The sequence below is a fragment of the Hemiscyllium ocellatum genome, chromosome 19, assembly GCF_020745735.1.
Source record: "Hemiscyllium ocellatum isolate sHemOce1 chromosome 19, sHemOce1.pat.X.cur, whole genome shotgun sequence".
In the NCBI taxonomy this organism is placed as follows: Eukaryota; Metazoa; Chordata; class Chondrichthyes; order Orectolobiformes; family Hemiscylliidae; genus Hemiscyllium; species Hemiscyllium ocellatum.
The window spans coordinates 13,615,878-13,643,536 of NC_083419.1; the positions used below are offsets into that span (position 1 = coordinate 13,615,878).

The 27,659-nt window shown below is 40.0% G+C and overlaps 2 protein-coding genes across 3 annotated transcripts in view; one reads left to right on the forward strand and one right to left on the reverse strand.

The window, feature by feature from the left end:
* Positions 1–13,888, forward strand: part of glt8d2 (glycosyltransferase 8 domain containing 2) — a 45,905-nt gene extending 32,017 nt beyond the window's left edge. Inside the window, exons 7-10 of the mRNA XM_060839246.1 lie at positions 2,707–2,819; positions 2,956–3,122; positions 9,460–9,572; positions 12,721–13,888. Coding sequence (XP_060695229.1) covers positions 2,707–2,819; positions 2,956–3,122; positions 9,460–9,572; positions 12,721–12,893 — 566 coding nt within the window. The 3' untranslated portion in view covers positions 12,894–13,888. The remainder of the gene's footprint in view (positions 1–2,706; positions 2,820–2,955; positions 3,123–9,459; positions 9,573–12,720) is intronic.
* A 2,057-nt stretch (positions 13,889–15,945) lies between these two features.
* The window catches only part of LOC132824863 (G/T mismatch-specific thymine DNA glycosylase-like), a 28,791-nt gene continuing 17,077 nt past the window's right edge, over positions 15,946–27,659 (reverse strand). For both annotated transcript variants that reach the window (XM_060839663.1, XM_060839662.1), the window contains exons 4-10: positions 27,095–27,164; positions 26,730–26,865; positions 26,567–26,649; positions 25,989–26,083; positions 21,054–21,225; positions 19,483–19,611; positions 15,946–17,073 (exon numbers count right to left, since the gene is read on the reverse strand). In XM_060839663.1, coding sequence (XP_060695646.1) covers positions 16,931–17,073; positions 19,483–19,611; positions 21,054–21,225; positions 25,989–26,083; positions 26,567–26,649; positions 26,730–26,865; positions 27,095–27,164 — 828 coding nt within the window. In that variant the 3' untranslated portion in view covers positions 15,946–16,930. The remainder of the gene's footprint in view (positions 17,074–19,482; positions 19,612–21,053; positions 21,226–25,988; positions 26,084–26,566; positions 26,650–26,729; positions 26,866–27,094; positions 27,165–27,659) is intronic.

A 27,659-nucleotide genomic window follows, 5' to 3' on the forward strand; every position in this document is an offset into this window, starting at 1 on the left:
ATGATGGGTGGCACGGTTGCTCAGTGGTTAGCACTGTTGCCTCACAGCGCCAGGGATCCAGGTTTGTGTTGAGCGATCGTGTGGAGTTTGCACATTCTCCTCCAGGTGCTCTGGTTTCCTCCCACAATCCAAAGATGTGAAGGTCAGGTGAATTGGCCATGCTAAAATTGCCCATAGTGTTAGGTGCATTAGTCGGGGTAAAGACAGGCCAGGGGAATGGGTCTGGATGCGTTACACTTCGGAGGGTCAATGTGGACTTGTTAGGCTGAAGGGCCAGTTTCCATACTTAGGGAATCCAATAACTTTGTAATTGTTTTTCTTTCAAAAATGTGTGCAATCGTCTTTTGAATATGAATGTTGAGCCTGCTTCACCCATCCACTGAGACCGTGGGCGAGGTGGTGATAATGTCCCTCAACTAGTAGTTCAGAGAGGTTACTCTGGAGTTGTGGGTTCAAATCCTACTGTATCGACTAAAATTGAAATTCACTTGAACAAATGATGACTTATAAAGACTGATCTGGTTCACTCATGTCCTTTAGAGGAGGAAATCAAACCTGCCACCCTTATCTACCCCAGACCTGCAGCAATGTGGGAGACTTTTAACTGCCCCCTGAAATGGCCTCAATTTTCAAGGGCAATTAGGGATAAAGAATGTGTATTCTGTCACGTTTCCTGGAGACAATTACAGTCATAGAGAATCACAGCACGGAAACAGACCCTTCGGCCCTACTCAGCCATGCTGACCAAATATCCCAACCCAATCTAGTCCCACCTGCTAGCACCCGGCCCATATCCCTCCAAACCCTTCCTATTCAGATACCCACCCAGATGCCTTTTAAATATTGTCATTGTACCAGCCTCCACCATTTCCTTTGGCAGCTTATTCCATACACGTACCATCCTCTGCATGAAAAAGTTGCCCCTTTGGTCTCTTTCCTTTCTCACCCTGAACCAATGCCCTCTACTTCTGGACTCCCCCACCCTGGGAAAAGACTTTGTCTATTTATCCAATCCATGCCCCTCATGATTTACTAAACCTCTATAAGGTCACCCCTCAGTCTCTGACGCTCCAGGGAAAACAGCCCCAGCCTATTCAGCCTCTCCCTATAGCTGAAATCCTCCAACCCTGGCAACATCCTTGGAATTTTTTTCTGACCCTTTCAATTTTCACAACTTCCTTCCGATAGGCAGGAGACCAGAATTGCACACAATTTTCGAAAGTGGCCAAACCAATGTACTGTACAGCTGCAGCATGACCTCCCAACTTTTGTACTCAATACTCTGACCAATAAAGGGAAGCATACTAAACGCCTTCTTCTCTATCCTATCCACCTGTGACTCTACGTTCAAAGAGCTATGAACCTCACTCCAAGGTCTTTGTTCTGCAACACTCCCCAGGACCTTACACATCATTTATTGTATCCATTGCTCCTGATGCAGTCTCCTCTACATTGGGGAGACTGGACGCCTTCTCGCAGAGCGCTTTTGAGAACACCTCCGGGACACCCGCACCAACCAACTCCTCCGCCCCGTGGCTGAACATTTCAACTCCCCCTCCCACTCTGCCGAGGACATGCAGGTACTGGGCATCCTCCATCGCCACTCTCTCACCACCCAATGCCTGGAAGAAGAACGCCTTATCTTCTGCCTCGGGACCCTTCAACCCCAGGGGATCAATGTGGACTTCACCTGTTTCCTCATTCCCCTCCCCCCACCTTACGCCAGTTCCAACCTTCCAGCTCAGCACCGCCTTCATGACCTGTCCCACCTGTCAATCCTCCTTCCCACCTATCTGCTCCATCCTCCTCTCTGACCTATCACCTTTACCCCCATCTCCATCCACCTATTGCATTCTCAATTACCTTCTCCCCAGCCCCACCCCCTCCTCCCATTTATCTCTCCATGCTCGAGGCTCCCAGCCTCATTCCTGATGAAGGGCTCCGGCCTGAAACGTTGACTCTCCTGTTCCTTGGATGCTGCCTGACTTGCTGTGCTTTTCCAGCACCACACTCTCAACTCTGATCTCCAGCATCTGCAGAACTCACTGTCTCGTAATCATTTATGCCAGTCAGGTAATGTCCAGCTCCTCATAATGGAGGTTGTCATCAACAGTGTTATCAAGCAGCACTTGCTCAGCAATAACCTGCTCAGTGATGCCTAATTTGGGTTCCACCAGGGCCACTCAGCTCCTGACCTCATTACACAGCCTCTTCCTCCAGTGAGTTGTTTAATCATCCACCACCATTCATGAACTGGATGTGGCAGGATTGCAGAGCTGAGATTTGATCCATTGCTTGTGGGATCACTTAGCTGTGTCTATCACTTCTTGCTTCTGCTGTTTCGCATGTGAGTAGTCCCATATTGTGGCTTCACCAGGTTATTTCCATTCCAGTTTAATGAATTCTGAAATGCTGACTATTTTTGTACACTTTGATGCCCCACAGTTTCTGCATACATCTCAAGTATTTGATTATATAGCCCCAGCCTATTCAGCCTCTCCCTATATCTATTTCCCCAGCTCTTAAAGGAACTTAAGAGCAGGAGTAGGCCATTCAGCTCATCAAGCCTGCTCTGCTGTGTAAAATAGTCACATGTGACCATCCACATAAGTGTTATTACAGTAATTGATATGTTTTGGCTAAACTGCTGACTGTCTCTCTGTAACTATACCTTGGTATTTGAATTTGGACTGGTTTTCACTGCAGGTGATATCCAGGATTTGTACAACACTGTGTTGAAGCCTGGCCATGCTGCTGCCTTCTCAACAGACTGTGATCTGACCTCAACTCACGAGATGGTCAGGAGTATGGGAATGCAGGTGACCTGAACCGATGTCGGTAACAATAAAGCTTAAACCAATATTGAAAGTGGACCTTTATTTACAAAATGGCTTCCTTTAGTTTGCATTATCTTTTGGTCACCGCAATTATAACTTTGTCTCTTTATCTTTCCAGACCACATATATGGGACATTTGGATTACCGGAAGCCAACTGTCCGAGATCTAGGGATAAGTCCCACGACCTGTTCGTTTAATGTTGGTGTGTTTGTTGCAAATGTTACAGAATGGAAACGACAGCGGATTACTAAGCAATTGGAAAAATGGCTGGTGGCTAATGTCGAGTAAGCCCTGTGCTTTTCATATGTTTTTATACCTTGGTACAGTACAGTGGGTTAATATTTCACTTTGTATGGGCTAGTGAATTCTTCAATGGAAGCCTACAATATCAGCAGAGTCACAGCCCTCTTTTCTGAGACATTTGCATTATGTTGATTTGTGGTTATGGTGTTAATTGAACCAAGGTATACAAATATAATTGATTCCCATTTTAGTATTATAGATTCTCTCCTAATGGGTGTACCTGTAATATATTCTTACATCCATATTTATTATGAAGACTGATGTTTAAACTTGTCCTGCTTCAGTGCACTATCCTAACAGTGGTAGTATTGTAATGCCCTTGGGAAAAGAATGTAATTACAACATGACTAGTTTTACACAGACATTTCCCATTACAGAAATTGGAGACAGTGCTGCAATGAGGGTAAGACATTGGAGAGTACAGATGCATTATTTTAAATATATTAGTAGATTTGAATACTTAGCCAACCGAGAGCTCAAGATAAATCCCAGTAAAAAAACCCTTAGCCTATAGCTGGGATCCCTTTCAGGTGCTCCGCTTTCAGTCATGCTTCACTGATTGTAAGCTTAATAACAGCCAGTTAGCTGTAGGCAGTTTATTTTCTTAACATTTTCCCTCTGCTGTTTAAGACATGCAGGGATTTGTTGCTACATTTGAAAAAAAAGTGAAAATTCTAGTTGAAATTTTGTGGCAGGGCTGTTGGATGTCTTTGATGAGCACATTTCTGGCTGTACATCAAGTTTCTGCCACAGTTTCTTTTGTACATTTTTCATGCTGTTGCATATAGAAAAACTTGTTTTGTCTTTCAGAGGAGACTATGAAGAGAGATTAGATTGTGGTGATACGGTGGCTCAGTGTTAGCATTACTGCCTCACAGTACAAGGGACCAGGTTCGATTCCACACTTGGGTGACTGTCTGTCTGTGCAGAGTTTGCACATTCTCTGCATGGGTTTCCTTCCACAGTCCAAAGATGTGCAGGTTAAATGGATTGGCCATGCTAAATTGCTCATAGTGTCCAGGGATGTGCGGGTGAAGTGGACTAGCCATGGGAAATGCGTATTTACAGAGATGGGGTGAGTCGGGATGAGATGGTCTTCTCCACTGTAGGGATTCTATTCACTGGACTTTAGAAGAATGAGAATCTCATAGAAATCTATAAAATCCTAATAGACTGGACAGCGTAAATGTGGTATGTTCCAGATAACAAGGGTAACAGTGTGAGGGCTCAGGGAAGGCCATTTCACACTGAGATGAGGAACAATTTCTTCATCCACTGTGTAGTGAGCCTGTGCAATTGTCCACCACAAAAAGTGGTTGGAGCCAAAACATTGAATGTTTACAAGGAAGAGTTACATACAGTTGTTCGGGATCAAACAGCATGGGGAGAAAGCTGGAGCAGAATACTGAGCTGGGAGATTTGTCATGATCATGTTGATTGGTGGATAAGATTGAAGGGCCAAGTGGCTTACTCCTGCTGTGATGATGCTGTCACTTTAAACAGGTATTTTGTCCTTTTTTTTAAAAAAAGAATGGTTGTAAGGCAGTGGTGCTGAATGGCTACTGAAGACAACTCAAGTAAACACCTTGTGAGACCTTTAGGTTTTTTCAAACGTTGGAACAATAGAAGCAGCCTGAATGGGTGTCCAGCTCAAGGTTTTGGTTTTTTTTCAGTAGCAACAGAAACTTGGAGTCTCGAAAGAGCTAAAAGCTTCAGTGAATTTCCAGCTACTTTTCTCTCTGAACCTTGATGTTTTTTCCTCCTGGATTGGACAACTATATTTAGATTACTTACAGTGTGGAAACAGGCCCTTCGGCCCAACAAGTCCACACCGAGCCGCCGAAGCGCAACCCACCCATACCCCTACATTTACCCCTTACCTAACACTACGGGCAATTTAGCATGGCCAATTCACCTGACCCGCACATCTTTGGACTGTGGGAGGAAACCGGAGCACCCGCAGGGAGAACATGCAAACTCCACACAGTCAGTCGCCTGAGTGGGGAATTGAACCCAGGTCTTAGGCACTGTGAGGCAGTAGTGCTAACCACTGTGCCACCGTGCCGCCCACTAATATGAAGAATCTGTATCTGATTTTGCCTTTTTGCCAAGGGGTGTGTTTATGGGATTTTACTATTGGACCACTTAATTAGAAATAGGTAGTGTATTTATTATTTGTTTAAGTTTTCCAATTGTTGTTATTCTAAATTCCTATTTCTTTTGTTTGTATTTTAACTAGAGTGATAAAAGAAGTTGTTTTGTTTAATGTTGAGTAGTTTGACCGGTCACATTGCATCTGAAACACAACACCTCACATCTACCTTTAAAATAAGAAAAGTTAGGGTCTAGGCCACCTTCTTAAAATATTTTGAGGGGAGGTCTAGTCTGGTCTGGTCTGGTCCATAACACTGCTCCAATATTGTATGCTGCTCAAGCAAGTGTTAAGAGTTTTCATTTTAATCTTTATTAAGTTTAGTTTAGTTTGCTTTCAACTAATCTGAACTATCCAGAAATGACAATGTGAAGAACTGAAATATTTGTGTGCTACTACTTTACTCTTTGTCAGGACTTCTTAATCTTGCTCAAAACCAAGGATTGTCTTCTCCTCTCAATCATCATTTGTGCAACGTGTTTCTCACATTAAAGCTAACAATTTACCCAGGAATTGTCAATCATTTATCCACATCTCTCTATTATAGCAATGAGAATACTAAAACGTCAACAGACCAAACCTATAGTATAATTCTTTTCTGCATACCTGGGATGTGATCCTCACTGGTATTTGTTGCCCATTCCTAATTCCCTTTGGACTGAATGGATTGCTAGTCCATTTCAGAGAGCAGTTAAGAGCCAAACACTGAGGATGTGGAGGCACAATTTCCAGACCAGATAAAGGTACTGTGGAGGGAACTGAACCCACATCACCAGACCTGCATCTTTGGCTCACTAGCCAGTGACACGACCACAATGCCACTATAAAGTTAAGTCAGTTTAGTGGTAATAGAAAGTTGAAGGACTAAGTCCCATTTATTTTCCATTTGTATGGAATTGTATAGCAAAGGAGACCATTTGGCCCATTGTACTTGCCCTGAAACATTGGTGACAACGCAGCAACAGTGCAGTGTCATTGAGGATTATTGACCCAGCAATAATTATTGCTTTCAACTCAAATTCCCACTCTCTGAAAATTCTGAATCCTGCAATCCTCAAATTGATTTTGTCCACAATAGTTGAAATAATATGTCCTTCTTAAAAAAAAAGGAAACAAAAGGAAATCAGGAAGCATGCGTAAATATCTTCTAAAGTTTACAATACTACCTATAGCCTTTTAACCTAGTATATCTCAGTATGCTATGGGGGTTTCCATCAGACAATATTTGACACTGAGCCACACTTGGAGGTATTAAGATAAACAAGGAGTTAGGTTTTGAAGAGCATCTCAAAGGCAGGAGTAGAAATGCAGAAATTTAAGAAAAAAATTCTATGGCTTAAAGGTAAAGGCAACAGTGGGCATGGGCACTGTTGGTGGAAAACAGGAATATTGGGATGTGCAGGAGGCGAGAAATGAAGGTTTGTTGGGCTGGAGGAGGTTACAGCAAAGGAGACAGATGAGACACAGGCGGATTTTAATCCTAAGACCATAAGACATAGGAGTGGAATTAAGACCATTCGGCCCATCGAGTCCACTCTGCCATTCAATCATGGCTGATGGGCATTTCAACTCCACCTACCCGCACTCTCCCTTAATTCCTTGTGACATCAAGAATTTATCAATCTCTGCCTTGAAGACATTTAGCGTCCCGGCCTCCACTGCACTCTGCGGCAATGAATTCCACAGGCCCACCACTCTCTGGCTGAAGAAATGTCTCTGCATTTCTGTTCTGAATTTACCCCCTCTAATTCTCAGGCTGTGTCCACGGGCCCTAGTCTCCTCGCCTAACGGAAATAATTTCCTAGCGTCCACCCTTTCCAAGCCATGTATTATCTTGTAAGTTTCTATTAGATCTCCCCTTAATCTTCTAAACTCCAATGAATACAAGCCGTTCCTCGTATGTCAGACCTACCATTCTAGGGATCATCCGTGTGAATCTCTGCTGGATACGCTCCAGTGCCAGTATGTCCTTCCTGAGGTGTGGGGACCAAAACTGGACACAATATTCCAAATGAGGCCTAACCAGAGCTTTATAAAGTGTCAGTAGCACAACAGTGCTTTTATATTTCGACCCTTTTGAGATAAATGACAACATTGCATTTGCTTTCTTAATCACGGACTCAACTTGCATGTTTACCTTTAGAGAATCCTCGACTAGCACTCCTAGATCCATTTGTACTTTGGCTTTACGAATTTTCTCACCGTTTAGAAAGTAGTCCATGCTTGTATTCTTTTTTCCAAAGTGCCAGACCTCGCATTTGCTCACATTGAATTCCATCAGCCATTTCCTGGACCACTCTCCCAGATCCTTCTGCAGCCTCCCCACTTCCTCAGTACTACCTGCCTGTCCACCTAACTTTGTATCATTGGCAAACTTCGCTAGAATGCCCCCAGTCCCTTCATCCAGATCATTAATATATAACGTGAACAGCTGTGGCCCCAACACTGAACCCTGAGGGAAACCGCTTGTCACCGGCTGCCATTCCGAAAGAGAACCTTTTATCCCAACTCTCTGCCTTCTGTCAGACAGCCAATCCTCAATCCATACCTGTAGCTTACCTCGAACACCATGGGCCAGCAGCCCAGCAGCCTCCTGTGTGGCACCTTAGCAAAGGCCTTTTGGAAGTCTAGATAGACCACATCCACTGGGTTTCCTTGGTCTAACCTACTTGTCACCTCTTCAAAGAATTCCAACAAGTTTGTCAGGCATGACCTCCCCTTACTAAGTCCATTTTGACTTGTTCTAATCCGACTCTGCTCTTCCAAGAATTTAGAAACCTCATCCTTAATGATGGATTCTAGAATTTTACCAACAACCGAGGTTAGGCTAATTGGCCTATAATTTTCCATCTTTTGTCTAGATCCTTTCTTGAACAAGGGGGTTACAACAGCGATCTTCCAATCGGAGACTTTCCCTCACTCCAGTGACTTTTGAAAGATCTCAACCAACGCCTCCGCTATTTCCTCAACCACCTCCCTCAGAACTCTAGGATGTATCCCATCGGGGCCAGGAGATTTATCAATTTTAAGACCTTTTAGCTTTTCTAGCACTTTCTCTTTTGTAATGGCAACCAAACTCAGCTCAGCCCCCTGACTCCCTTTAATTGTTGGGATATTACTCATGCCTTCCACTGTGAAGACTGATGCAAAGTACTTGTTAAGTTCTCTTGCTATTTCCTTATCTCCCATCACTAGGCTTCCAGCATCAGTTTGAAGTGGCCCAATGTCTACTTTTGCCTGTTGTTTGTTTATGTATTGAAAGAAACTTTTACTATCATTTCTAATATTACTGGCTAGCCTACCTTCATATTTGATCCTCTCCTTCCTTATTTCTCTCTTTGTTATCCTCTGTTTGTTTTTGTAGCCTTCCCAATCTTCTGATTTCCCAGTGCTCTTGGCCACTTTATAGGATCTCTCTTTTTCTTTAATACATTTCCTGACTTCCTTCGTCAACCATGGCTGTCTAATCCCTCTCCGGATAATCTTTCTTTTCTTGGGGATGAACCTCTGTACAGTGTCCTCAATTATACCCACAAACTCCTGCCATTTTTGCTCTACTGTCTTCCCCGCTAGGCTCTGCTTCCAGTCTATTTTCTTCAGTTCCTCTCTCATGCCCTCATAATTATCTTTATTTAACTGTACCATTACATCCGATTTTACCTTCTCTCTTTCAAACTGCAGACTGAACTCTACCATATTATGATCGCTGCTTCCTAAGTGTTCCCTTGCTTTAAGATTTTTTATACAGTCTGGTTCATTAAATAGCATTAGGTCCAGAATAACCTGCTCCCTTGTGGGCTCCATGACTAGCTGCTCCAAAAAGCCATCCTGTAAGCTTTCCATGAATTCCCTTTCTTTGGATCCACTGGCAACATTATTTACCCAGTCCACCTGCATATTGAAGTCTCCCATGATCACCGTGACCTTGCCTTCCCTATTTCCTGGTACATGTTGCGCCCCTGGTCCTGACCACTGTTACCTTCATCCTAGGATGAAGATTTTTGTATCTAACAATGCGTGAAATAATATCTATTTTGCAAATAATGTTTGCAATATTTTCTAGTGTACTTATTAACTGATATTACCAGAAATGGGGTTCTTGTCTCAGTATATGAAAATATTGCGTGTCTGATTTTCTCATTTATTCAGTTTCCTTTCTTTTCTAGGGAGAATCTGTACAGCAGTGCACTAGCTGAAGGAGTAGTGACCCCTCCTATGTTGATAGTATTTCACAACCAACATTCCTTATTGAACCCTTTATGGCATATTCGACACCTCGGTAAGACCCAGTTCTTGTTGGATTACATAGATTACATTAGATTACTAATATTGTTCTGGTCAGTAGTTTTGTGTTTTGAATGGAGGTTAAAAGAAATGATATTTTGCAACATATTTGAATTAAATTTTACTCACTGGACTTCATTTGGAAACTGTAACTATTTAAACTGAAATTGCAATGAAAAGACTTGAGTCATGCAGTTTTTAAGAGAAATAGGGTTGACATTTGGCAGCACTACCTTTGCTGGAGGAGTGCATTCTCTAACTCCTTTCGTAACTCACCAATTAATGGAATACAAATTGGTGGGCTCTCTAAAAGGATAGCCATTAGATCATTGATTAAATAGCAAAGACAAGATTCTACTTCAGCGCAGTTTTGTTTAAAATCATATTCCTGGAATCGTTTTTCCACTCAATCTCACTCTTTACAATCCAAGCGAGCAATGCAAAAGTTGCTAATAATCGTTAGCTGATAGTTTTAAGATATGGCAGACTGAGGGGCATGGATAGGATAAATGGACAAAGTCTTTTTCCTGTGGTGAGGGAGTCCAGAACAAGAGGGCATAGGTTTAGGGTGAGAGGAGAAAAATTTGAAAAAGGAATCTAACTTTTCCATGCAGAGGGTGGAATGTGTATGGAATGAACTCCCAGAGGAAGTGGTGGAGGCTGGTACAATTGCAACATTTAAAAGGCATCTGGATGGGTATATGAATAGGAAGGGTTTGGAGGGATATGGGTTGGCAGGTGGGACTAGATTGGGTTGGAATATCTGGTCGGCCTGGACAAGTTGGACTGAAAGGTGTTTCCGTGCTGTACATCTCCATCATTCTACGTGTAGGGGATGCAGCCAGGAACGTACATTAGTTTTAAATAGTTCACCAGATTTCTCCCACAGCTTTAAAAAAGTTTTCCTTGTGCCAAACATTCTCCAGAGGTTTTCAGTAAATTCAAACTAGAAACATTGTGGGGGAAAATAACCTTCCAGCTACATCGCATCCTTCACATCCTTTGTGCATTCCAGTGCTACACAACCAATGAATTAACTTGGAAGTATATGGAGTATTATTTTGCAAACTAAAGCAGCAGTCAGTTTTCATGGAACCAAGGTTCTACAACCATCAGTTAATTCTTTTTGATTTTAGTTCTGGTGAGTGTAACTCCCTGCTTTTCTTACACATTATGGCACAGCATATTTTAGATCCATCTAAAAAGGCATAGAAGCGCGACTGCACAGATTATTTAAAAAAAAGTATAGAATTCCCTCATACCACACTCAACAGTCAGCCTCAACTATGTGATGAAATCTGGGAAGGTTTGGGAATTAAGGTATGCACTGATAGCATTCTTGCCCGAGTCAAAGTTAAGAATTTTGAAGTGACCTGCTTGATGAACATATGGACAAGCACAAGTTATTAATATCAAGAAATGGAGGCATGGCTTTAGAGAGATCAATGTTACACACAATGTATTGCAGTAGTCTATCATCCTTGTAGCATGTTTAAGTATCTGTGCTACGGTGCTTAGAAGACAACAGATGACACCAGCATAGAAGAACGCATGATACTAGATGGTTGGCAGGTTACTTGTATACAAGTTGGAACAGGTTTGGGGAGTTCGGTGGTAATATGTTGGCCAGTCTGTTCCATGTACTCCTTGTCCAAGGTGGTCTCTAAACCTTTTGTTGTTAAGGAGTGTTTCAACAATTGCCCCAGTTGTTCTTCTTTAAGGAATCTGGAACATTTTAGGTGCAGGCCAGAGTGCAACACTGAAGTGAAAGCAGTTGTGAGATGCAGGACCATTGTTTTGCTTCAGGTTCCTTTGGAAGCCATTTTGATGTAGATGCCAAGTGCCAGAACTCAACGATGCTTTACAGAAACCAACTTAGTAAAGGTTAAGGTTGGTGACAGAGTAATGAAAGAAAAAGTGAGGAGAAACAGCTGAATGTAAATTGTAAGAAAACCAAAAGACTCTTGATATCCAAATGCATTATATCACAGTCAAAAAATGAAAAGATCAGACACATTTTGTTATCTAGGAATAATGTTAACATTGGACACAATAAATGACAAGACAAAAGATTGGATTGGTCAAAAATACATTTCAAATAATGAAAAAAAAGCAACAATCAGCATAAAGTTAGGCATGATAACAAAGGTGAGAATCCTGGAAAGCTCTATCACACCAATTCAGACAAAATGAGATAAGTGCTAGGTTGTCAGCAAAGCAACCTAGAAAAGCACCGAGGCAAAAATTAAAGATATTTTGGGCAGGTCAAATTTCCAAACTGAGACCAAGACAACTCTATTGATCTTGATCAGGAAGGGACAGTTTGAATCTGAAAGTTATTTGATATGTGATAAGAACTTGCAATTTATAAAGTCTGATGCTGTATGAAATATGATTGGTATAAACAGATAAAGTAGACAAAGAACAATTTTTTTGAAAGAATCTAGAAAATTGGATGCATATCAAACTAACAAACACTATCCATATCTCTATAGCAAGATTGGTAGCTGGAGAGAGGAAAACATTATGTAGAATGGGAGGCAATTCTGGCTAAACAATAATGTTGAAAATGTTAGTATTTTAGATATTACACGTTAAAAACTGACAAAACAAAAAGTCTGCATCTAATCTTATTCCTGATGAAGGGCTTATGCTCGAAACGTCGAATTCTCTATTCCTGAGATGCTGCCTGGCCTGCTGTGCTTTGACCAGCAACACATTTGCAGATCTAATCTTAGCCTGATATTAAAAATTGGTGTTCCAATCATTCAACTTTTACTGACCAAATACTCAAATACTAGAGTCTGTATTCATTTACTGCGCAAGCCTTGAAAATATGGTGAAAAATTAATGTCAAGAGAAAAAAACTGAACAATTATCAGGCTATTATGTCATATCACAGCAGAATAAAATCTTGGCAAAAATGTAACAGCTAGAAAAAGCTCAAAATGATAGAAAGATCAGTTTGATTAAAACAAAACTTATGATGGGATTGAAAGATTATAAAAGTAGTTAGTGCAAAAAAGTAGAATTCCAAGAGGTGTCCATATGATACATGTACTAAATTATCACATGGACGCAGCTTTAAATTTCCAGACATGGAGCATCTTGTGTAATTTCTGCACTTTATTGTTTTTCTGTAGGCTGGAGTCCTGATGCCAGATATTCAGAACACTTCCTTTCTGAAGCTAAATTACTACATTGGAATGGAAGGTATAAACCCTGGGATTATCCCGCGGCTCATGTGGAATTTTGGGAAAGATGGTATCTTCCTGATCCAACAGGACATTTTAGATTAGTACGACCTAACAATTAGGAGCTCTATCATGTATAGAATTTTTATCTCATTCCTTTGTCCAAAGGCATGCTGTGGTTTAAGCTATTAAGTCTCCAAATGTCTGATATGTTTCTGTGAATTAAATGACAGCAGAACTTACTGCAACAGAATTAAGATATCAGATTAAAAAGATAGTTATTCAGTATTATTTAGCAAAAAATGTTTTCACTTCAGAAAATGTAATCTTGCACAGTAACAGTACTTTCAGAAGATGTGTTATTTTGATATTTTGCCAAATTGAACTCTAAGCAGCAGAAATATTTTTACGACCATAACCTTTTTGAGGGACTGCAAAAACAGCTTCATATTTGCTTTTGTATACTTTAGGTAAGATTAGTGATGTACAGTGTGAAATGTGAACTGTGGACAGGTCTCGCCTCATTTTCACTAGGTTTTTATAATTTAGAAATGTAACCTTTATAATAGTATACATCTGGAATAAAGAGCAATAACCTTATTGTTACAGCAGGAACTTTCAGGGATGATATTAGGAAGCATGTTTTTTATTTAAAGGAAATCTGGAACTCTCCAGAAATCTGGGAAATCACTGAAAATTACAAAGCTGGGTATTGATAAAGAACTTGTTTTAAAAGTGCCACTGCAGTGATATTTTCTAAAAAAAACTGAATAACTTACTCCAAACATTGCAGCATAACCTCAATACAAAACCCAACTGTAATCAATAGTAAAGATGCAACAACAGCTTCACAAAATCCTTTAGATTTGTTTTGAATAGGTTTGTGGCAAATTATACTGTCTAAGTATGAAAATATCAAAGCGTTCATAAAATAAAAGGGCAGCTAGGTACATAACACAAGAATAACATATTCCTCTGATTGTTACTGCATTAAGCTTGGTACTCCCTAACACTTCCAAACTGCAAAGAAACTATGTAAGTCTCATGTTAAAAGATTGCAATTGTTACTTTTTCTCTCTGACATATGGATTTGAAAATAAAAGTTAAAGTCATCTCACTGGTGTGGCAAAATAAAATTGATTTTGCTAGCAGTTTTAATGTTAAAAACTAGCAGTTAAAAATCAATCCCTGTGTAGAAAGTGTGAACCACCTTGCTTAGCTTAAAGATTGGCAGAATTAAGACACACCTTCCAAATGTATGACCCCTACAATCTGAAAATAGCAGCAACAATACACAAGAACACCACCACCTGCAAGTTCACTTCTAAGCCACTCATTATCCTGACTTGGAAATATGTTGACGTTCCTTCAACAATAATGGTCAAAACCCTGGAACTACCTCGCTAACTGCATTGTGGGTGCAACTACATCAAATGGACTATAGCAGCTCAAGAAGGTAGCTCAACACAATCTTCTCAAGGGCAACTAGAGATGGGCTATAAATGCTGGCCCGAGCTGAAAATGCGGTACTGGAAAAGTGCAGCAGGTCAGGCAGCATCCAAGGAACAGGAAATTCGGCGTTTCGGGCATAAGCCCTTCATCAGGAAATTCCAGCAACACATTTTCAGCTCTGATCTTCAGCATCTGCAGACCTCTCTTTTTCCTATAAATGCTGGCCCAGCCAGCAACACCCACATCCTGAGCGAATAATAAACACTTGTGACACTGTTGTGAAATCAGACATTGCTCACATGCATTCAAAGTTTGATGCAGGTAAATGAACACGTAAATTCAAACAAAATAAGCAAAAAAATTCATTGTAATTTTTTATTATTTTTTCCAGATTTTAAAACTATCACTCTCTTGCAAGAGGATTGAGCACCAAATTTACAAGTTGTAAACAGTATCATTTCAACATTTTTAAAAGTTTCCAGTAGCTGCCCATTCAGTTCAAATGAGAATACATTTACTTGTATATAATCCCACAGGCACATTTTACAAACTAGATAATAGGACATGGTTAACTTTAAAATTTCTGGTAAAACAGCTTTAAGTCACTAGAGACAGTATTACAAATTATTTGTTGAAAACAGTCATGCAGGTTAGTTACAATAATTTCCTCAATGAACCTTTAAGGCATTTACATAGTGTCACAGTTGAGTGAATTTTTATTTTCTCCCTGTTTTAAAATTTACAGTTTAAAAGTAAGGAAGGAACTGGCAGGTATGAGCCTGGGACTTGTTTATTTTCTACCCCCCCCCACCACGTCAGACCAGACCCCTGAACAAATCTGGCAATACTTCATACCAGCGGAAGAGGGTAATGAAAGCCTAACAGGGGTCATAGTCAAGTAGTGGAGTGAGAGGGGATGGTGAATGATGATGCAATCAGAAGCAAACCATAGGTTTCTTCTGGAGGATCTTGCTGCTGCCTGTAGTCACCTGACAGAATCTGCAAAAAATGTTTCATTCAGCTTTCCTACTCATCCATAGCCAATGTGCTGAGTGAACCCCATACTGGGCATTGAAAGCAGTTGGCAATAACAAAAAAGTGGCTGGGTTTAAAAGACCACACCACGAATTGTGGATTTCGGCAAGGCCCTCTCCTTGTTGGCGCAAGAATATTATTAACTGTCCACGTCACTATCTGTCAATCTGCTTCAGTCTACATTACTGTCAGGGTTTAAACTCTCTTGCACTTGCAATTTCTGTTGAGAGTAAGGATTAAAAACAGGTTGAGTGAATTATATTGCTCTAGAGTTAAGTGCAAGTGCCCAGCGAAGGACATCAGTTGCTTTTTCTTTATTGAAATTTGAATCAAGTCAAAAGAAAATGATTACACAAGTTTAGCTTGAAGGGAAAATTGCTTTGAAATGCCAGAATTGTGAATGTTCCATTTAATTGTCAGACAATTTTCAATTGAAAGCCTTTTTTTCAAACCCCCTGTCCTGCCCCACCCCCACAGTTCATACTAGAAAAAACATTAAAACCTCAAACACTAAAAGGTAACTACAGTATTGCTGAGTCTCCAATTTTTAACAAAAAGATTTGGCAGGGAACTTATCCTCTGGCTCTTCTTGTGCACTACTGTCAACTTGACAAACTATAGTCCACTCCTAATAATTCAAAATGGATTTGTGCAAAAGAAGAAAGAGTCAATTTTTAATAAGCAATATTGATAAAAACACAAGGGGAATTTATTGCTAAAATATGAATTAAATTAGCAACTTTGAGTTACAAAGAAGATTTAAAGTATTAAAGAACATCTGCTCAAATGTAAAACATGATTTGTTAAGCTCATTATTTTTGCAAATCCATAGCACCTTCTCATCCTTAAAGACACAAAGGCTGAGACCATGAAAAATTCATCTTGCTTAAGAGTTTCAATTTTCTAAGGAGAAGCAACATGCCCCGAACTCTAACGTTTCAAAATGAACTTAAAATAATGAATTGAAACTGCTCTGATTTTATTGTTGAATTTGCATAAGCAAATGGACACCTGGACCCGTATTTAACGTATGCTTCTTTTTTAAAACAAATGCACCCTTTGGTCAAATAAACATAAAATTAAGGTAGTCCGAACTGACCTGAAAGTGAAACTGCTATTAATAGTACTTGATGTGCACACATCCTGAGAAATGCAAATATTATAAGAATTTCAAATAAGCAAGACGTTAAGCAGCACTGTTACAATCCAGTTTAATGGAGGACATTATGATTTAAGTAGAACTCCCACCACTATTGTGACCAAAATTGATAAAGGCTTCACTGCATTCTGACTTGCTGCTAACACTAACAGAAGGAATTTCTGGATGGTTCAACAGCCTCATAATTGTAATACTTGAGCAAAAGCGAATCTGTACTCGTAAGAAACCTCAACTTAATTCTTGGAATAAACTGAGCACCTGATCATATTACGTTAAAAACAAAACAAACCAGATATGGTTTCTCCTTTCATCTATAAATATTTGGGCAAAGTTTCACTCTAAAAGTTTAAGAATTCAACTTTCTGATCTTTACTACATCATTAAGATTACACATAATTCTAGAAAGCAATAGGTAAAAAGATAAAACCTCTTCAGTTCAAAAACTGAGGTACAGTACTTTTAAGACTGCATTAAAACTGCAGTAACATCAAGTTATGCAAACCAATCAATTCATTATGTGTTATTTCCTTCTTGAGACTCTGTGCAGTAATTATTGATTGAAGGAATCTGATCAGCAAATGATTGGGTCATCCACTGGCCATCAGGAACTTGGCAAAATGTTGATCCCGTGTTGAACTCAGAGTTGCTGGTTGCAGCTGTAAAACAAGTTTAGGCAAACTTGATATTAAGTGAAGGTGTACATAGAAATAAATCGACTATTGTCAAAAAAATATTGAAGTGGAGGATGTAAGATCAAAATGATATCATTTAATATTGAAGTTAATATGCCGAAAAGTTATCAAAGCAGCATCCTGCAGGTTAGATTAGATTAGATTAGACTTAGTGTGGAAACAGGCCCTTCGGCCCAACAAGTCCACACCGACCCGCCGAAGCGAAACCCACCCATACCCCTACATTTACCCCTTACCTAACACTACGGGCAATTTAGCATGGCCAATTCACCTGACCCGCACATCTTTGGACTGTGGGAGGAAACCGGAGCACCCGGAGGAAACCCACGCAGACACGGGGAGAACGTGCAAACTCCACTATTGGAGGGGTATAGGTGGGTTGCGCTTCGGCGGGTCGGTGTGGACTTGTTGGGCCGAAGGGCCTGTTTCCACACTGTAAGTCTAATCTAATCTTACAAAATTCAGTAACATTACAATGTACAAAGCTTTTGAATATCATACAATCTTTCAAGACAAATAATAGGAAACCACCTGGAGTCATCATGGAATTCATTACATTCTGCATTATATTTTTAAACTATAAATTACTAAAATAACTACTAGGTGAAAAGAGACCAAAGACTTTCCAGCCTGATTACTGCTGTTTCCATGATACAGCAATGATAGAGATTAATCAAAAATTAGTTAGCAATCCTTTCAACTAGTTTACAACAAACCCAAAAGTAACAGATAAAAAAACCTGTCGCAGGTTTGGAAGCCATAAGGTCTAAAATCATATGTCAACCTCATCCTCTGCCATTTACAATGTCATGCATTAAATTTCTCACCTTCTGTATTCCAAGTGATGTTTGCCACAAGAGATCGGTTTACTTTAAAATTAAATGACACAATCTTCCTAGGCACTGTTCTACAGATTAACCACTCAGCCACTGAATTATCATTTCAGATGTGTTTTGAATGTAACCCTTCATTCAAATGCACGTGGCATTTCTGGGATCTCCATTTCAGACAATCTAAAACTGCTTATTGGCTAAGTGTATCTAGTCAGTCTACCCCCATCTCATAAAAATTAGGGTGGCACAGTGATAAGCACTGCTGCCTCACAGTGCCAGAGACCCGGGTTCAATACCCGCTTCAGGCAACTGACTCAATGGAGTTTGCACATTCTCTCCGTGTCTGCGTGGGTTTCCTCCGTGTGCTCCGGTTTCCTCCCACAATCCAAAAGTGTGCAGGTTAGGTGAATTGGCCATGCTAAATTGCCCATAGTGTTAGGTGAAGGGGTAAGTGTAGGGGAATGGGTCTGGGTGGGTTGCGGGTCGATGAGGACTTGTTGGGCCGAAGGGCCTGTTTCCACACTGTAAGTAATCTAAAAATGATGCCTGTATATTTTTAAGCAATGCAGACCTTAATGCAAATTATATATGGTATAAAACATCATCACTTCAAGTTTTCATATCCTACAATTTTAGGTGATATATATTTAATATGCATCTTCATCTTTTAAATGTCATATGTAGGAATGATTTCATTTGATCTCTAGAATGCCCTTAAATAACACCAGTTGTTTCACACAAATATAAACTAATTTATTAACAAGTTATTGTCTGGAACACACAATATTGGTTAGTGCAACAGTAGCAACATTCATACGGTAAAATGTGGAGTTAACAATTTCTTTCTCCAAGAACTAGTACTTCATCGTTCTGGTACTCTTGGTTAATTGTGTTTTAAAAAAAAGGACAAACGGATCCTTGGGAGGGATTACCAGCCTACAAATACAAGGTTCAACTAGAACCATGGACTGAAAACAAAGTGTGGTTCAAAATCACAACAAAGATTGAATCCAAAAGATAATTTAACAAAAAGATATTCTGTTATAAAAATAAAATGAGAATCTGCGAAAAAGGTAGCATGCTTCCTTCACTAATATTTTAATATGCCGAAAAGTTATCAAAGCAGCATCCTGCAGGTTAGATTAGATTAGATTAGATTTACAGTGTGGAAACAGGCCCTTCGGCCCAACAAGTCCACACCGACCCGCCGAAGCGAAACCCACCCATACCCCTACATTTACCCCTTACCTAACACTACGGGCAATTTAGCATGGCCAATTCACCTGACCCGCACATCTTTGGACTGTGGGAGGAAACCGGAGCACCCGGAGGAAACCCACGCAGACACGGGGAGAACGTGCAAACTCCACACAGTCAGTCGCCTGAGTCGGGAATTGAACCCGGGTCTCAGGCGCTGTGAGGCAGCAGTGCTAACCACTGTGCCACCGTGCCGCAGCTTAGCATTCAATAAACAAGCTATATCAATACAAAATATAAAACTCCATGATTTACTCACAATCAAACCATTGTGCTCATTTACCTGGTTCTGTTGTAGCAAAATTGCACTGTCCATTGATTTCAGTGGATTTTTCAATGTATGAACCACCATAAGCAGCTTCATATCCAGGGTCATACTTTTCCTCTTTGATTGCCATTTTCTTGGCTTCCGCTTGTGGAGAAATTAGAACATTGTTCAGTAAAGGTTTTTATAAAATATTTTTTTCAAAACCCACAAAAATAAGAAGGACTATGAATCTAAAGACAGTTTAACGTTCAATTTGTGGACAAACCAAAACCTGAACCATTCTCAACAAATAAAACAGAAGACCAAGAATCAGCTTGCCCAATTAACTGGAATTCAACATTCCAATAGTGAAAGCTGATGACAAATGAATTTTAACCTCTAGAAACTGGTTATAAAGTTAAAACGGTCGCAATTAAGTTAGAAATTAAATTTAACCCTGTGTGTTGCAATTATGGCTATTTGGGCACATCTTTCCTTGTTGAGTTATGAATGATAGTCTGTGGGAAGAACTACTACTGTCAATCAGGCAGCTTTGATGAAATAACCACTTGCATCTATGTTAGGCTTACCCAACAGGTGGTCCACATGTCGCCATGCAACCTGTAAGGGGTTCTCCATAGCCTGCCAAGGCTTTGTTCAAAATCTTCCAGTTACATTTATCTGGATTTTGAACAGAGCTGCTCCTGCAGTCAGAGGACATTACTCTTCTCTCATTCTCAAGGCTTACTAGAATGACTACCAGCAGTAAGTATGGGAGGAACTACTTTTTCTGCAGGAGCAGTGCGAAAACAAATGATGTGAATCAGCTGGAGACGGAGGGTTGAGGCACAACGAGAACTGTGAGACAACTGCCTTGTTTATGAAGGTTTGGAATGAGCCTTTGGCTGCTGTATGGTGATGGGGCATGGTGGCCATGAATATTAATCAAACCTGTGATGGGGGGTTGCGCGGACGGTGGGGGGGGGGGGGATTGGATAGGATTAGGGGTGCGCAGGTGGTGTGGGGCTGGACAGGGTCTGGGGGGACGCATGGGGGTGGACGGGGTATGTGTTGCTGCCTAAATGGGGAGCGGACTTAGCAAGTGCTCGCTGTGTCAATCCCGTTGAACTGACTGGGGGGAGGGAGGCTTCAAATGCTGCAGGTCCCTTACACTGAAGTGTGTGTTTGCTCAGAAACAAACCCTGAGACAGAGAGGGGGAGCAAGGCAGGCAGACTGAGGAAAAAAGAAACTTCAAAAAACTGAGCCCCAGAGGAGAGGCACTGAATCAATTAACCAAACGAAATAGTGCCCACCCATCTCGTTTGGATAACTGAGGTTCCTCTGTAGATCAGTTTAGGATACCTGATCAGTATGGAAAGTAGGATGATTTGTTTCTGTGCTATATAATTCTAAATAATTATTAGCTGCCGTTCAATCGGAAGTAGGACTGCAATCAACCTAAGCAAGTTAGCACCATCAACAAAATTTCACAAACAGCTGTTAGATAAAGGAAGTAAACTTTATAAAACAAATACGTATTAGGTTGTTCCCAAGAAAGACTTTTCCGATGAATGAGATACTTGAATTACAAGTACAAGCTACTTACCTTGAGCTTTTTGTAAGTCAAATGAGTATTCTACTTCAGTGACCTCTGTAGGAGCTTTAATGCCCTTCAAGTGATTTCGTAGTTCCTTTAGCTTGATATAATAATGTACCTTGTCCTGGGCCCGAGGAAACTGCGCACACCTTGCACTGGAAGAAGGCATGACATAGACCACCTTGAAAATAAATTTAGATTGATGTATTTATCTTTATAGAAACCTAGTCATCAGGAAAGTGTAATAAAAGGAAACCAGCATATCTAGGATGAAGGTAGCATGAATAGAAATGGAGAAAGAATGATGAGATTAAAATATAAAAAAAGATGAAGAATTCAAGGCAAGTCAAAGTCAGAGAAGACAAAACTTAAAGGCAATTGGGTAGACAAAATTTAACTCAAATTTAGCAAGGACACTTTGAAAAGGATGTAAACCAAACTTATTCTGTGTTTCATAATGAATAAGTTCAATGATAAGATTGGACAGTTCGATAACCAAAGGTGCTGTTGAGTTAAGGAGAATGGAGATTAGATGACAAAAGGAATGAAAGAAGATCGTTTGTGTAGCTTTTCTATCCCAAATCAATCTGAAATTTCTGAAAAACAGTTGATTCAGCACTTAATTTATCCTGGCCAGGATACATTAAGACTAAGTTTATGGGTTACCATATTGGAAACTATTGTGAAAAGGAACCAATATAATCCAAAACAAATCACTGGGCTGAGACACCATAGATGATTATTTTCAGCGAAGTGAAGATCAGCTAAAAGAAAATTTAAGTTTCTCTTAAGGGAATAAATTCTTTGAACCTAAAATAATGAAAACTAGCAATTGTAAAGATTCTGTTTTAAATAGGTATACAAACTGGGGAAAAAAATGGACATTTGGACACTGTGTTGCAGAGAATGCACCAGGTGTATTTTTTACAAGTCAAAAGGTCAAAAGTAGAATTGTGTGGTGATCATTTATTGATTAAGCAAGGTCATGTAACTTTTAGAGAAGAGGATTTGAAACTTTTGAGAGACAAACTGATACCAAGTACCTTTGGTTTTCCTTGCAAAAGCCTTTTGGATATTTAGGTTATAGACCACCAAAATGCCTGCAAGAAAGACAGGTCTCTTTCTTTTTCACTATAGTACAACACTCAAATTCTGAAAATAACTTTTTATTTAAGCAATGGCTATAGGTCCAAATGACTGACTACCAAACTAAGGATCTACAGATGTCCTACAACTGACAACATGATTCACCAACAAAAGCAAAGAATTAGAAACTTATAAAATCATGACGGGCATGGATAAGACAAACAGAATGTCTTTTTCCTAGGGTGAGGGAGTAATAATTAGAGGGCAGAGGTTTAAAGCAAGGGAGGAAAGGTTTAAAAAGGATCTGAAGAATAACACAGAGGGTGGGGAGTCAATGGAATGAGCTGCTGGAGGTAGTGGTGGAGGAGGGTACAATTGCAACATTTAAAAAGCATCTGAATGGTTGTAGGAATAGAAAGGGTTTACAGGGGTATGGGCCAGATGCTGGCAAATGGAACTAGGTCAGACTGGGATGTCTAGTTGGCGTGTACAAGTTGGACAGAAGGGTCTGCTTCTGTGCTTATATGACTCTATGACTTCCATAACTGTGAAAAATTAATTTCATTTCTGTGCTCTGAACTCTTGATCCACAGGACTGGCTTCTTTTTTCTCCCCCAAGTTTTCCACTCATGGTGGTTTATGCAGGATTGTTTGTCTTGTTGCTCCTATTTGTGAATGAATGTTTTAAAGAGAATGTACTTTAAGCATGCTCAGCAGTAGTTAATAATTTGTTTTCCCATGTGTTAAAGGCTGTTTGTTGATGAAACCCAGTGAAATTGTATTTTATCCTAGACAGCAGTCATATCAGGCAAATTAACCACCTTAGTAATTCAATCGGTCATTTATACATTTGTGACAGCTCATGGAATAGTGAGGCTTGATTACCAGCACACTCTTCCCCTAAGAGTAGTGACATCATGCACTGAATTGAAATGCATATGCTACTGAAATAACAAATACTAACTTCTAAAAATACCTATTCACCTAATCTATAAATACCAAACAAAAGATGAAGATTTTTTTCACTACAATATAAAAATTCAAGACGGACAGACAAGACACAGACACACACAAGAAAAGAAAAGATGGGAAAAGAGGGAGAGATATGGCATTGTTAGTCAAGGACAGTATTCCAGTGGCAGAAAGGACATTTAAGGACTTGTCAACTGAGGTAGTATGGGCTGAGGTTAGATCCAGGAAAGGAGATGTCACCCTGTTGGGAGTTTTCAATAGGCCTTCGAATAGTTCGAGATGTAAAGGAAAGGATTACAAAGATGATTCTAGATAGGAGCGAGTGTAACAGGGTAGTTGTTTTGGGGGCCTTCAATTTTCCAAATATTGACTGGAAATACTAAAGTTCGAGTAGTTTAGATGGGCCAGTTTTTGTCCAATGTGTGCAGGAGGGTTTCCTGACACAGTATGTAGATAGGTCAACAAGGGGAAAGCCAAATTGGATTTGGCATTGCACTCAGCCAGGTGCAAGATTTGGAGGTAGGTGAGCACTTTGGTAATAGTGACCACAAATTGGTTATGTTTACTTTAGCGATGTAGGTATTTACTGCAGGGCAAGAGTTATAACTGGAGAAAAGGCAATTATGATGCGATTAGGCAAAATGTAGGATTCATAGGATGGGGGAAGGAAACAGCAGGAAGTAGTCGAGTGAGGGAGCCGTTGCTTACTAAGAAAGCTAAATCTCTTGTCAAGAGGAAGAAGGTGGCTTATGTTAGGATAAGATGTGAAGATTCACTTAGGGTGCTTGAGCGCTACAAGCTAGCCAGGTAAGACCAACTAAAAGGAACCAGGAGAGGACATGAGAAGTTGTTAGCAGATAGAATCAAGGAAAATCCTCATGCTTTCTATAGGTATATCAAGACTAAAGAATGACTAGAGCAAGATTAGGGCTGATCAAGGACAGTAGATGGAAGTTGTGTGTGGAGTCTGAGAAGATAGGAGAAATGCTAGATTAATATTTTTCATCGGTATTCACATTGAAAAAAAGACAATGTTATTGAGGAGAATACGGAGATACAGGCCACAAGACTAGACGGGATCAAGGTTCACAAGGAGGTGGTGTTAGCAATTCTGGAAAGTGCGAAAATAGATAGGTCCCCTGGCCAGATGAGATTTATCCTAGGACTCTCTGGAAAGCCTTTCGCATTGATCTTTATATCGTCATTGTCTCCGGGAATAGTGCAAGACGACTGGAGGCTGGCAAATGTTATCCCAGCATTCAGGAAGGGAAGACAATCTTGGTAATTATAGACCAGTTAGCCTCACTTTGGCAGTGGGTAAAGTGTTGGAAAAAGGTTATAAGATATAAGATTCATAATCATCTGGTTTGGAATAATTTGATTAGGGATAGTCAACAGAGTTTTGTGAAGGGTAGATCATGCCTCACAAACCTTACTGAGTTTTTTGAGAAGGTGACCAAACAGGTTGATGAGGCTAAAACGGTTGATGTGGTGTACATGGATTTCAGTAAAGCATTTGATAAGGTTCCACACAGGAGGAGATTGCACAAAATATGAGGCATGGGATTGAGGGTGATTTACCAATTTGGATCACAAATTGGTTGGCTGAAAGACAGAGGGAGCTGGTTGATGGGAAGTGTTCATCCTGGAGTTCAGTTACTAGTGGTGTACCACAAGGATCTATTTTGGGTCCACTGCTGCTTGTCATTTTTATAAACGACATGGATGAGGGCATAGAAGGATGGGTTAGTAAATTTGCGGATGACACTAAGGTTATGGAGTTGTGGACAGTGCTGAAGGATTTTGCAGGTTACAGAGGGACACAGATAAGCTGCAGAGCTGGGCTGAGAGGTGGCAAGTGGAGTTTATTGTGGAAAAAAGTGTGAGGTGATTCACCTTGGAAGAAGCAACAGGAATAAGGAGTACAGGGATAATGGTAAGATTCTTGGCAGTGTAGATGAGCAGAGAGATCTCTGTGTCCGTGTACATAGATTCCTGAAAGTTGCCACACAGGTTGATAGAGTCATTAAAAGGATTGAATTTCGAAGCCACAACGTCATGTTGCAGCTGTACAAAACTCTAGTACGGTGCACAGTTCTGGTCACTGCATTATAGGAAGGATGGGAAAGCTTTGGAAAGAGTTCAGAGGCAATTTACTTGGATGTTGCCTTGTATGAAGGGAAGGACCTACGAGGAAAGGCTAAGAGACTTGAGGCTGTTTCGTTAGAGAGAAGATGATTGAGAGGTAACTTAATTGAGATTTTTAGACTCCCTACAGTGTGGAAACAGGCCCTTCGGCCAAACCAGTTCACACTGACCCTCCAAAGAGTAACCCAACCAGACCCATTTCCCTCTGACTAATGCACCTAACACTATGGACAATTTAGCATGGCCAATTCACCTGACCTATATATAAGATAATCAGAGGGTTTGATAGGGTGGACAGCGAGAGCCTTTTTCTTTGGATGGCGATGGCTAGCAGGAGGGGACATAGCTTTGAATTGAGGGGTGATAGATGTGGGACAGATGTCAGAGATGATTTCTTTATCCAGATAGTAGGGGCATGGAATGCCCTGCCTACAACTGTTGTAGGCTTGCCAACCTTAAGGGCATTTAAATGGTCATTGGATAAATATATGGATAAAAACGGAATGGTATAGGATAGATAGGCTTCAGATTGGTTCCACAGGTCGGCTCAACATCGAGGGCTGAAGGGCCTGTACTGCACTGTAATGATGTAGGTTTCTCTGTTAAGTGTCATCAGACAATAATGAATTTGGGAGGCTCTGAGAAAGAGATGAAGGATTTTCCAACAGAGGAATACAGCATTATTTACTTCAAAATTTTATAGGTATAAAAGAAATTAAATCATGTTAAGGTGCTTACAGTTTCTCCTTCAGGGATCTTGTGTGGTTGCTGCCCAAACTCCAATTTCTTGACTTTAACTCCAAACACCTCCTTGCTAAAAATTTCATAGATGCCTGTAGATGGTAAGTAAATGAAATTTTCAAATTTACCAACTTAGTTAAATTCCCCAAAACAGTTCTAAAGCATACTTCTTTTCAATGTCACCTTTAGTTGTCAGACAATATAAATTTAAATAGCCTTCCATGCACAATCCCTCTGTATTATACCAGTTAGTACAGTCAGATTAATCCAAACAAAAGGACATAGGTATTTCTGAAATTATGCTGTTTTAAGAATAAACTCATAATTTGGGAGGAACTGAGAGTGCAGAGACATTTTACTTCAGAGGCATGGTATTAAATTCAGCCCAGATTGGCTGTCCTCATGCTGAGTCAGAAGCAGCTTTACTCAGTACTATACATAATCAGAGTGTTTCATATTGGTATTGGGTTTCCCAGTACTAGTAACTTTACATTTGCAGCATGAAAAAAATTTGAGACGTCAAGTTATTGTCAACTAGTCAAGAGTTCCTTTTTAAAATTTTCAAATTTACTTACATTTCCCATTAAATACTGCAATCCGTGGCTTAAACTTCTGTAGCTTTTGCAAAAGTATTTTTCCTCCTTCACGAATCTCTTTACTGAAATGCAAAGAATTTTTACATTATGTATTCCTACAAAATTAAAAAAAAATAATTTTATATTTGTTTTCCTCAATCACCTTTTGAGGTCCTTGCTTCCTGGAGTAGTTCTCTCCACCATGTTTGTGAAACCTATTCCATATTTTTCTGGTAAAGAAGCATCATCCAAATGATTTAATGGCTTGTCAATAAGGCCAGACAAAAACAAGCATTTCCCTACAGAAAAAAGGCACAGGTCAGAGTTTAAATGTGCAGCAAGAGACAGTCATAATAAAATAAACTAGTTAGAGAATAATAACTAAGAAACCAAAATAGTCCACTTCTGAAAAATCTAACAGCATGGATCAGTGTGTTTTGCTCATCTTGCAATTCACTCAAACAAACATCAAAAGATTTAAAAGATTTAAGAACAACCACTTGTATTTCTGTGGATACAAAAACTTACAAAAATGATTTCCTGGTCCTGGGTAATGATGTCCTTTGTATGCTGCCATCAGCCCCGGGTTAATTCCAATCTAAAACAAACAGCAGAATTCAATTTAGTTGGAATGGAAATTACAACCAGTAGGTCAAGAGAAAGTAAAAATACATCAAGCAAAAAAACCTGGTAAATCTTATTCCGAATAAGATTTACCACAACTCCAGCAAAATTTCTTCAGGATAATGCAGGCAAGAAGAATACAATCTCTTTTCTATCATACACCAAGATAAATACTGCAGTTACACTCGTGATATGCAGCCTTGGAGAAGTAACCAATAACTCATGGGTCAGCCTTGATTAGCAAGATATTCCACAAGGAAATTTTGCCCAATTTTGCTGTAAGTACTTCCAGCAGCAGCAAAGCAGCGAAGCTTTTGCTTCCACTTTGAAATGTACTTGCACAGGAAGCATACCACACTGCTTAAGGAAATATGCCGTCATGTCCAAAGGCCCTCAAATGGAATTTTGACCCAAAATATTTAATTAACTTTCCAACATGACACTCAAGTTCAGAAATGCTACTTTCAGA